This window comes from Myxine glutinosa, chromosome 14, assembly GCF_964187855.1.
Source record: "Myxine glutinosa chromosome 14, kmMyxGlut1.1, whole genome shotgun sequence".
NCBI lineage: Eukaryota > Metazoa > Chordata > Myxini > Myxiniformes > Myxinidae > Myxine > Myxine glutinosa.
This window is the reverse complement of record NC_136274.1, coordinates 54064578-54077150: the sequence shown is the minus strand read 5'-3', so window position 1 is coordinate 54077150 and position 12573 is coordinate 54064578. Positions and strand designations below refer to the sequence as shown.

Here is a 12573-nt window from a genome sequence, read left to right as displayed (position 1 = left end):
GGACAGAACAAGGAATTTAAAATGTAACAAATAATGAGTTTAATAAAATAAATGCCAGGATAACAAAGAATTTGCATTAAAATCTAATTCCTAAATTGAGATGTCTCCCACAGACTCAAATACAGACACAGGGAGAAATAAACGAAAGTAAAAATGTGTGTGGTGTGTTTGCCTGCTACTCCGCTCTGGTCTCCTCAAATGGTCCCTGAACCTCGCCTGCTGCCGAACGGGTCCCTGAGTCCTCGCGCCGGAAACGCACAATGACGCGAATTCGTGCTGCCGCCAGCCGCCCGCGCGAGGCAGCCAACACTATCTCCTCTGCCGTCCCACGCTCCACAAAGGGCCGAGGGCTCTCAGGTGCACACGCCATGGAACACAGCCGTCACAAAGCCAGCATCACCGGGATCAGAGAGAAGGATGCGTCCGCCTTCCACCCAGCTAGGAACAGAGAGAGAGAGCACGAATGCGACCGCCTACAACCAAGCCCAGCACGAGAGAGAGAGAGAGAGCAATGCGTCCAGTCCATAACGAATGTCGTAACCAAGAGAGCGAAAATGGTGGTGTTCTGCCTTTTTGTCCTTCATGCTGAAACGTTCTGCGATGACGCCATGCGCATGCCAATCAACAAGCGCCATCGTATCGCTCCACGGCCACGACCAATCTTCACCTCTCTTGGCGGGGCCCCACGGCCCCCCTTGCCGTCCCTTGCGATGACTCGGCTGGTGGCATCAGTGGTAGTGTTCGGCTCTGGTCGGTGATCATGTTATTTAGTAAAGGTGGGCGCGATTCGGAAAATTTTAAGTCCGCTTACCGCTTATCCGCTCCGCCAGCCCGTTTAGTCCGATTCGCTTATCCGCTTCAGCGGCCGAAAATCTTAGTCCGCTTACCGGTTATCCGCTTATCCGCTTCGATTCGATTTTTAAAAAGCACTTCGACGTTTTTAAAGCGATTTTTGACGTTTCTAAAGGGAATTTAATGCTTTTTAAGCCTAAATAGCCATTTCTAACTACTACAAAGACAAACAAAGCTTTTAAGATCAAAAATATACATTTTTATTTAAATAAAATTTATTCAAAATTTATTGAAATAAAGTTTTCCACTCGACTCTACTCTACTCTACAGTTAATTTAAATATAATTTTAATATATGCAAGTTACATTAAAGAAAAATTAATTTGCCCGTCCTTTCTTTGACAGAGTCTACTAGTCAACAGACTAGCAGTCTGTTGACTAGTCCTCGTCTTCCTCCTCCACCTCGTGGGCCTTCTTGAGGATTTGGAGGTTGCCCTTCATGAAGACGAGGGCCTCGAAGTTCGGTGCAGCCAGGGCGTGGTACCTCTGGTTGTGCACCTTCAAGTTTGAACTTGATCCGGGCTGGGCTTTGAGTGTCTTTGAGCACTTGGTGCACGTGGCCTTGCTGTCCACGACCTTGAAGAAGGGGGCGATGTGCCTCCACTTCTGGCTGAGGCTGGAATTGTCTGTGTCCATTGTCACGTTGATCTCAGCCGACTCGATTGAGTCCAGCGACATCCTGCCCTCGCTGAGCTGAGGGGTCAGGGCGCAGATCTCCTGACTGTCCTCCACGTCCCCCATCATGTTGACCGCCGGCTTGTGGATGTCGCTGTGCTGGGACTGCTGGTTTGCGTCGCTCGTGTGCCTGTCCCTGGCACTGCCGCTGGGCTGGAGAGTCAGAAATCTCTCCATCTTGACGTTATTGCCGCTCTAGCGTCCAATAAAATATTCAGTTTTCACTTATTATTCACTTAAATAAATATTCACAATTCTAGAGTAACGGCTCAGGCTAACAGCTGATTTGGCGAATCGCGATGCGCTTTAATTTTTCGGTAGTCCGCTTACGCTTATCCGCTTCGGTTTCCGGGGGTTGTTCCGATTCGCTTATCCGCTTCGAAAACGTTAGTCCGCTGCAGCGGATAAGCGGACTTTCGAAGCAGACCGCCCACCTTTGTTATTTAGTGTAGGTGTGGAATGTATGGCTGATGTTGCAAGTGTCATAAGGAACAAAGGGAAAACCACAGATGCGACTACATACAGAGAATTTACCCTTGTACCCTAACTAATTAGCATAGCTCCACCCCTCACATGGAGACAAATATACACTTACGCGACATTCGGCCCTACTTAGTTACAGGAAGGTGGCTACACGACATTCGGAGCACACTACCCTATACAACCTACCTGGACTAAGGTATTTCATTGCCTACCCCCATAAACGTAACAGTATTTTCAGTCCCCATGTGAAAGCTGCATACAGAGAAACGATCCCTAGGGAGGGGTGCTTTGCACCTCCCTTTGATACGCATAGATCGAAATTACATTCTGAAATCAAATGGCTGTATACATTTTTGTAAAATGCACTCCATTGAAATGGTTTAAATTTAAAAGATACCCCAGGAGGATTGGGTGGGAATGTTAACTTTCCAAGATGAAGTGCCTCCGACCTGTGCTCCTCAGGTACCATAGTTAATCCAACTGTGTGTGAACACCATGGTGCCGCACCGCACTTCTCTCTCAAAATACCACAAGTTGCTAGCAAATTCCACCCGTCGCTTCGCTGAACATGGTGAATGAAGGATCCTCCTCATCTTCCTCTTCTTCTTTTCAAGTTTTATGGCTTTTTCAGAGGCACGAGGCTCTATATAATGCTACACCCCCCCACACCCCTGACATAACGGTATACGAAGGAGCCTTTATGTACCGTAATTCATATTACTATATGGATTTCCCGCTCTCTTTTAAAAATCTCAGAACCACCTTAGAGTCGGGAATGCTTCTGGCTGAAATGTCTGAAAATGTTCGACTGATCCGACACGCCAATCCCCACCTTTAATACAGAGTGGCCATAAAGTCCATATGCATAATAGTGTGTCCTCTGTTACTTATTTTTTTTATTTGTATTCCAGGTATGGATTCAGAACGACGGACACCAGTGAGTACACGATAGAAGAGAGACTGATTACTTGTGTTTAGGTTCACGACCATATGAGAGCAGAACGACACGATCATATGAGACCAGAAGGAAGATTAGGGTTGTATTCTGGGAATACTTAAAAAAGAAAAGAAAATCCTTTTTGTTGATCACGTTAGCTTTTATTCTTGGACTGTGTGTACTGGCCACGGTGATGTACTTAGCGGCAGACTGTTCTTCAATCACCTATGTTGTGCATTATGCATGTGCGTGTTGTTGTTTCCTGTTAGCATTTATAAAAACATTCTCATCAGCTTTTAAAGATAATTGCGGCTAAAAAAAAAAAGTCTATTGGGCAGATGGAGCTGGGAAGGTGGAGAACGAGGTGTTGGGATTTGTCTGTCACGATCTGAGATCTGTCAGGTTGCGCTCACGATCCGATCATTTCGGGTCCCACCTCCGGTGGTGATGGAGGGGAGACCTCGAGCCCAGGTGGTACTGTTTTGGACCGTGGGTTCAGCATCGAGGATGTTCACAACACTCTTCCTCAGGAAGAGACGAAACCAGCACCCGGTGTGTTCTTGTACCTCGTGTTAATTGAAGTTTAAAAGTCGTACAGACAGAAAATTACAATAACGCTGATCTGACTGAAAGTGCTTGAAAATAAAACTGTCTTTGTGTTGTGTCACTTCTGTGTAACGTTATACGAGGGGTCATATATAATTATTACGTACTCAAATAACATGTAACTTTTGAGTTTCCCGATTGTTCACCCTTTCGTTTCAAGGGTGAAGCTTGATTAGTTGCTTTGGATATCTCAAAATCCTTTGATAAAGTTTGGCACAGGGGTCTGCTCCACAAGCTTCAGTCATATGGTGCATCTGGAGTGATGCATTCAATATCATTCCAGCTTTCCTTACAAATCGCAAGATGAAGGTGGTACTTGACACTCCCCTTTCTCCCACTCTCCTCTCCCTTAAACTCCTCACCACTCTCCTCTCTACATGTCCGTGCTCTATCCTATTTGAATGGCTTTTATTTATTTCTCATTTTTACCCGGTACAGCAGGAGATGGAGTTTTGTAATCACGTGTGTGTGTTTGTCTGTGTCTGTGTCTGTGTCCGGGCCGTAACCTTTTTGAGCTATTGTCATTTGAGCTATTGTCAGCAAATTTTCACCAAAGCTTTATTATAATAATATGGAGAAGATAAATTAATAATTCTGTCAAAAGTTAAAGGTCAGCGCCACCTAAGATAATCAATTTTCATACGATTGACCTGAAATTTAAAGAATTTGCATATTGGGTCACAGAATTGGTTCACTATTCAAAAGGTAGCAGCTGATTTATTTTTACGTCTTAGCCCATAGGGCGAAGCAGTCTAGAACAGTATGTGTGTGTGTGTGTGTGTGTGTGTGTGTGTGTGTGTGTGTGTGTGTGTGTGTGTGTGTGTGTGTGTGTGTGTGTGTGTGTGTGTGTGTGTGTGTGTGTGTGTGCGCGCGTGCGCGTGTGTATGTATGTATGTATGTATGTATGTATGTATGTGTCCCCTCAAACGTATACCAATCAGAGCTGAGGATCTGGTCACATGACAGGGTGATGTGATTTCGTCTGATGTCATTACGACGTACAACGGCTGACTCCACACTCCGGCATTTTGATTCCAATGTCGTTCAGGCCGAACATATCGTCGAACCTGTCACATATCACAATCGCCATGCTCTACCTTCACATTTTCATTCCGTGTCAAACACAAACAAACCGATTGTTAAAATGACCATCAAATATCGAAAGCATCGATGTTACGGATCTTCCAACGACACAGTACGTATAGGCCTTAGGCTTCATGCCTTCATGCCTCACCTTCAGGCCGCTTTGGACAAATTAGCCCAGGTTTTTTTTTAATACAGTAGTGTTGTTTTCGTAATAATAATAAGAATAATAATAATTGCGTTAATACTAATAATATAGTAAATATAATCGTAACACTGCAATCCCTTTGTCGTGATTGCTTGTTGTTTCTAGATTGAAGCGGTGTATGGTTCATGAATCAATGATAAGCGTTGTATGGTACAAATAACACGGAAGTAAGGAATTAGCCTCGGTTTTTTTTATGCCTCTGCCGACAAAGTCGCCGGGGGCATTATGTTTTCGGGTTGTACGTCTGTACGGGCTAAACCTCGTTTTTCTCAGCAACCACATGTCAGATTGAGATGAAACTTTCAGGGTAGGAGTGACACCCATGCAGAATGTTTTTATGATAATTGTGATGTCATTGGTCATGTGGTATGGCAGCCATCTTGGATTAAACGCAAATAATGAAAAAATATTTATCGGAAACCGCTGAATGGAAAAATTTGAAACTTGGCACATTGTCAAGTACTCCCAACCGGGAACAAAAGCATGATAATGATGAGGTCATCGGTGAAGTGGTATCCTAAAAATCTGAAATTACATGCACATGATTTATGACCCATTTGTATTGAAATATTTAATTTATGTCGTCATAGGTCACATGGTTTGGCAGCCATATTGAATTGAAGGAAAATATTAAATAATAATATCTTCTTCTTCTTTTGTGTATCAGATGGCCAGCTCAGTGTCGTGCAGCCATGCCCTCGTCTCTGGTCCTACGTCGAAGAGGCCGGCTTTTGAAGGTGGTCTGTATAGGGGGCAGGTGGTAATTATGTGTTCGGCAGTTTGCTCAGGCTTGCCGCACTCGCACGCGGCGCTGTCTGCCAGGCCCCACATCTTCAGCGATGATTTGAAGCGGCCGACCCCCGTACGTAGACGGTTCAGCAAGGTCCATTGCAGGCGTGGTAGGTCTTCTCCTACGACGCCACCTCCTGGGTCCCAGATGTAGCGGTGGATGCGGGTGGGCCCGGCCGTTTCCCACACCTGCTTCCAAGATGCCGCCAGCCATGCGCTTCTAGACAGGTCCTCAGGGATAGAACTGAGCATCTCTTGTGCCGCCTTGTTGTAGGGATGGTGGGACTTGAGTCTGCTTGGAGGCGCCACTATCGTTGTGGTGTTGTGCAGGATGTGCCAGTCGTGTTTCTGGGCATTCCTTGCCAGGGCGAGGGTAGCAGCCTCCCGTCGGAGGCCGGCCGGGGCGATTCCCGCTAGGACTGGCAGGTGGAATGCCGGGGTGGGCTTCAAACAACCAGCATTGGAGGGCGTTGTTAATGGCAACATCATCCTTTGTCACGTGTGGGCTTCTGCTCCAGGCTGGGGCGCAGTATCCGGCTGCAGAGAAGCCCAGGGCTTTCGTGGATATTTGTAGGGTCTTGGCGGAGGCTCCCCAGGTCGTACCAGCGAGACGTTGGATAAGCGAGACCCTTTATGTCACCTTGGCCTTAACTTCTTCTAGGTGTTGCTTGAAGGACAGTATCCGATCTAGGCGTACACCGAGGTACTTTGGGGCTTGCTGGAACTCCAAGCGTTTGTTGTCAACGAACACGTCCAGTTCCCTTTTTGCTTCTCTGTTGTTAAGATGGTATGCCGCTGACACTGTCTTACCAATGCTGAGCTGCAAACGCCACCTCCGGAGGTAGGCTACCAAGGTGCCCCATGTCTTGGTTGATACCGTTTTCCATCGCCTTCCATGTTGGTTGTCGCAGCATGATGGCCAGGTCGTCCGCGTAACCGTACTTTCTGGATGTGGTATCCGGCAGGTTGTAGATGTAGATGTTAAACAGCATCGGCGAGAGAACAGAACCCTGCGGGACACCATTCCTCAGTCTTCTGAGCCTGCTGCGCTGGCCGTCGCTGGTCTGTAAGACGAAACTGCGGTTTGACAGCATTTCCATGATGAAGTTCACCATATGCCGGTCCGGGATTGTCCTCAGCAACTTCAGGTGGAGTCCACGGTGCCAAACGGTGTCGTATGCAGCTGTCAGGTCCAGGAACACTACGCCAGCTTTCTCATTGTCCTGGAAGCTGTCTTCGATATCTTGTGTGAGTAATGTTACCTGGTCCACTGTTGACCTGCCACGACGGAAACCTGCTTGTTTCCGCGGGAGCTGTGGGTCCACCACTGGGTCGATGCAGCTGTGGATCATCCTCTCCAGAATCTTAAATGGGACGCAGGGCAACGAGATCGGTCTGTAGGACATGGGATCTTCCGCAGGTTTGTTTGGCTTCAGCAGGGCTATGACGGAAGCATGGCGCCAGGTCTTCGGGAGCTTGGACCTCTGGAGGCACGACGATAAGAACGAACACAGCCAACCAGATGTTGTTGTGCTCTGGTGGATGACGAACTCCGGATGGATGTTGTCACGGCCTGGTGACTTACCCGGCTTGGGTTTGCTCATGGCCGCACAGAGTTCGGCTGCTGTGAAGTCTCCAGAGAGATTGGCATCGGCGCTGGCTGCCCTGGAGAGAGAAGACACCTCACGCAACGTCAGGCGGGCAAAGTTTTTGTCTGCATCCGGGAAGCGACCGTTCTTCAAGAGCTGGGACGCAATGGCGTCTGCTGTCACTGGGCACCTGAATGGCATTGTATTTTTGCCTGTCAGCCGGTTGATGGTCTGCCACGCCTTGCGACTAGAGTGGGTAAAATCGATCGACTCAACTATTTCAGTCCATCTGGTCCTACGGGTGGCGTCCAGCTTCTGGAGTAGTGTTGTTGCAGTCGCATCCACTTCTTCCCTGGAGCTAGCCTGCTGATGGTCGCGCAGGAGATGGCTGCACTCCTTGTCCCAACCCGGGATGTAGTTCTTGTTAAAGCCACGCAGGATGTTTTTCTTTGCTGCACCTAGGAGAACCTTACAATCGGCTGCGTATGCGGCGTCCACATCAGCAGCTTCTGGGTTCGGGAGACCGGCTGTTCTTCTTTCCGTCTCTGCAGCAAACGACTGCCAGTTAGCCTTCCGGAAGTTCCATCTCTTGACAGGTCTGCCCGCTGCCGGCTGCACCAGTGATGGCACTTTGATGATGGACGGTCGGTGGTGTGAGCGGGGGAACCTGTCAATGACGCGTCTCTCAGGCTTCGGGTCGTTGGTGCGGCACACGGCGAAGGCCAGGTCCGGATTGGTGTAGGTGTTCCAGCGCACAGAGAAGAAGCTTGGAGGCTCTTTTGGGTCGAACAGCAGCAGTGCATCGGTGTTGGAGGCCCAGTCGCTCAACATCATTCCGTCTGATGTTGTGTAGTTGTAACCCCAGTCTGTGTGTTGACAGTTGAAGTCACCTGCATAGATGGCGGGTGCAGTTACGGACGGGAGTGATGACGCCATCAGCGCTGATGGAGGAGGCTTATATACGTTGACGACCGATGTTTCCTGGATTTTGGTGACCAGCCACTCGATGTTGGAGCCTGGTGGAGATTGGCTAATGGCTGTCCAGCTTAGTTCAGTCCTGACGAAGGTTGCCATTCCGTGCTGTTTACTGTGGATGGACCCAGCGAGAAGGAACCCAGGCAGCTTGAGGTTGTCGTCAGCTGCACAGTGTGTCTCTTGTAGGAGAACGACTGCTGCCTTGTTTAAGTCGGCGAGGTGTCGTATGACTTCGAGCTTGGTGGTGGTGAGGCCCTCGACATTGAGTTGGAGCACTGACAGGCCTTGGTTTTTGATGGTCGGAATGGCCGCCCATCCTGAAAAGGACGTTCTATGCCTTGGTCTTGGTCTTGACCTTGGCTTGTACCTTGGCCTGCCAGCTCGATGATTGTGTGGCGACATTAGTTTCACAATTCTTGTTACTTGTAGGGAAGGCCGTGGAGAGGCTGTCGTCTTCTTCCCCAATAATATCTCTGAAACCACTCACCCTATTGATGCGAAATTTTACAAATACTAGTGCGTGCCCGTACGTTTGTTCTCATCCATTCATCCGTTTGTTCTGCATGACGCCTTGTGATGCGCGTAGCGTCGCGTGTCAAGCGAGCAGCTCGTTCTTCATCCGTTTCTTCTGCACGACGCCTTGCCTCGCGTTCAGTGTTGTCTGCCAAGCAAGCAGCTCGTTCTTCATCCGTTTCAGCTGCACGACGCCTTGTCACGCGCGTAGCGTCGCGTGTCAGGCGAGCAGCTCGTGCTTCGTCAGATTCCATTGCGCGTGCATGACGCGCAGTTTCTTTCCTTCGCTGTCGTAAACGACGAATGGATTGGGGCATTGTGTGATACAATCGAGACAGTAAGTCGTCACTATCCGTAAGTCCGGAAGTTAAGTCCTCACTGTCCGGAAGTTCGCATATCGCAGTTACGATTAATCGCAAATTAGTTTTAATGGCCAATTCTTCAATTTCTCAAACCGCGAGGCAGAAACAACAAACGCACGCGGTTCCTTCGCTGTAGCCTGACCGTACGTGCAAAGAAAAATTAAAACTTTCATCGTTCCTTCGGTCTTCGCTCTCGTCCTTCGCCGTTCCTTCGCTCTCATCCTTCGCTGTTCCTTCGTTCACGTACAAAACGTATGTGTTTGCTAAATAAATGGCCATAACTTAGAGATGGCCATACTTAGAGAAATAAATGGCCATACTTAGAGATGGCCAATTCTTCAATTTCTCAAACTGCGAGGCAGAAACAACAAACACACACGGTTCCTTCGCTGTAGCCTGACCGTACGTGCAAAGAAAAATTAAAACTTTCATCGTTCCTTTGGTCTTCGCTCTCGTCATTCGCCGTTCCTTCGCTCTCATCCTTCGCTGTTCCTTCGTTCACGTACAAAACGTATGTGTTTGCTAAATAAATGGCCATAACTTGGTAACCACTTATCCGATTAATAGCAAACCTTGAAAAGGCACATCCTCAGGTCCCCAGCAATATACCTGGCAAGTTTCACTTGGATCGGACCAGTGGTTGTCGAGAAACGGCGGTCACAGACATACACACACACACAGACACACAGACACACAGAGATTGCTTGCATTATAGAGAGATAATCGAACAGCACTTTTGCATATAGTTTGAAAATGATGATGTCATAGGTCACGTTGTTTGGCAGCCATCTTGGATAGAAAAACTAACCTATCTGATCAACACAAACTTCACAAATGTAATCCCCTACCCATACATATGCAGAGTGATGGCATCTACCCATTGTGGGACTATGCGGAGGCATATTGGTGACAGTCGCATTGTTCTAGTTTAATAATATCACTTTCAGAATAATGATAATGGAATGTTAATATTATAGTAAATCTAATCGTAACACTAATCCCTTCGTAGTGACTGCAATGTTACTTGAGGTTAAAATATATCATCTTCTATATATTAAAGTAGCGGCAGTTTTGTGTCCGGCCGTCACGCTACGTCATTACATCTATGATGTCATTACGACGGCTGACTCCACCGACTGACATTTTAATTTACGAGTACACCCGCTCACTATGGGAGCAGCAGGAAGGGTCATTCCTCTTTGGGGTATATAGAATACAGTCGATCTATGGTCGGGTCTCAAGAACATTGGGTGTGTTCATTTACCAAGTTTCTTGTGGAGAGATCGCCAAGTGGTTTAAGCATTCGAGCAAGCACTCCATTCAAAACCGTTAAGGAATGGCTGGCTTGGCAAGCGCTAGCTAGCTGCTTGGTAAATTAGCACACGCTGAACCTCTTCCCTTTCAGTTTTGTGTTAAACAGCAGGAAAATTGGGTTTCATTTGTGGTTTTCAAAACTAAACCTTAATTGGTGGTTTTCAAAAGGCCGCGAAGAAAAAGCCCACTTTTGCGACAGGAAGGGTCATGATATTTACCCAACCCTTGTGGGGTATATAGATTACAGTAGATCTTCGCTCAGTTCTGCAAGTAAAACTTACCTCACGGATGTCGGGATTCTTCCAATTTTTTTGGTTTAATGGTATAAACTACATTAGCGACTGTTTCAAAAGCTAATCATATGTGTTTGTCGTTTATAATATTTTACAAACCCAGCTACGCCGCTGTTAGACTTCCGGTATTGTTTTAGGTCAAAACCTCGAAGGTCAAGGCTGCATTAAATCATCAATTTTTATTTTGTATTTATTTTTTAAATTATTTTTGTTATTTTGAGCACACGGAAGAAGAAAAATACATCTGAATATAAAAGGACGCGGACGGGCTTTGCATCTTCAGATGCTTTGTCGTTTTTTTTTTGCTTTCGCTATTCAGTTGTTACTTACACTGAATAGTGAAATATTTGATATCTGATGTACCATACTCGTTACAGAGCATCGGTGCCGTCAAAGCAGCTTCCTGAGCAAGGGTTATATTGGGTGGTTTGCCATTGCCTTCCCAGCAGTAGGTCGGGCAGGAATATTGGAATTTGTTCAGGGTGCCGGCAATAGTATGCCCACTCTTCATGAAGGACACCGTGGGGATCTTTAGCGTCCACCAACTAATGTCAGAAGATGGGACGCCTAGTTTAATATCCATCGGAGGGACGGCACACACATTGAGGATTCACCAGCCTGTGAAAGTAGATAAAATGCGGTTATGTGATGTTTGGTACAAGTTGTACCAAACTGTCCTGGTCGAAATATCACATAATCACATTTTATCACCATAAGAAAATGCACAAAAATGGTTTAACCGTTCAAATATGGTAAAAAGTATCCCAAATCAAATTTGTCCCTTTGAAAAGAAATGCTAAATAAAAAAGGCAAATCCAGGCATTTTGGGGTATTTTAAAAACCCGGCCGGACGGATAAGGACCGAAAAGGAGGACATGTCCGGACGTATGCTAACCCTTGTATATTGACGGAGGACCCAAAAGACCCCAAGGACTCTGAAGATCCAAAAGACCCCAAAGACTGAAAAGGCCCTGAAGACCCAATGGACCACAAACACCCAAAATACCCCGAACACCAAAAAGATCCTGAAGATTGTTGAAGACCATGAAGACCCAAAATACCCCAAAGACCCAAAAGACCCTGAAGACCTAATGGACCCCAAAGACCCTAAGACCCAAAATTCTGGTAAGACCCCAAGGACCCATAAGACCCCATGGACCCATAAGACCCCATGGACTCAAAATACCCGAAGACCCAAAATACCTGTAGACTGTTAAATACCATGAAGACACAGAAGACCCCAAGGACTCTCAAGACCCAAAAGACCGAAAATACCTTGAAGACCCAATGGACCCCAAACACCCAAAATACCACAAAAACCCAAAAGACACTGAAGACCCCAAACGACTGAAAAGACCCCAAGACCCTTAAAGATGCAAAATACACCAAATACCCTTAAAGAGCACAAAGATGCAAAAGACCCCAAGACCCTTAAATACCCAAAATACCACGAAGACCCAAAATACCCCAAAGACCCTTAAATATCCAAAAGACCCCAATACCCAAAAGACAACAAAAAGCCCTGAAGACCTAAAAGACCCATAAAGACCACGAAGACCCAAAACACTGAAAATACCCAAAAGATCCAAAGATCCCAAAGACCCTTAAATACTCAGAAGACCCAAAAGACCCTGAAGACTAAAAATACCCTGAAGATCCAAAAGACCCAGAGACCCTTGAATGCCTCAAGGACCCAATATATCCCAAAAGACACCAAAAACCCAAAAGACCTTGAAGACCCAAAATACCCCAAAGACCCTTAAAGATCCAAAACACCCCAAAGGCCAAGAAAAAAATCAAAGACCCAGAAGACCAAAAAGTCCCTGAAAACCCAGAAGACCCTTGACGACCCATAGAACCAAACAATCCAAAACACCAAAAAGACCCTGAGGGCC

The 12573-nt window shown here is 46.8% G+C and overlaps 1 protein-coding gene across 1 annotated transcript in view; it reads left to right on the top strand.

Annotated features, from left to right (window-relative positions):
• Positions 1 to 12573, top strand: part of LOC137439778 (uncharacterized) — a 48274-nt gene that overhangs the window by 14838 nt on the left and 20863 nt on the right. Inside the window, exons 8-10 of the mRNA XM_078767978.1 lie at positions 6544 to 6694; positions 7053 to 7541; positions 7684 to 7785. Coding sequence (XP_078624104.1) covers positions 6544 to 6694; positions 7053 to 7541; positions 7684 to 7785 — 742 coding nt within the window. The remainder of the gene's footprint in view (positions 1 to 6543; positions 6695 to 7052; positions 7542 to 7683; positions 7786 to 12573) is intronic.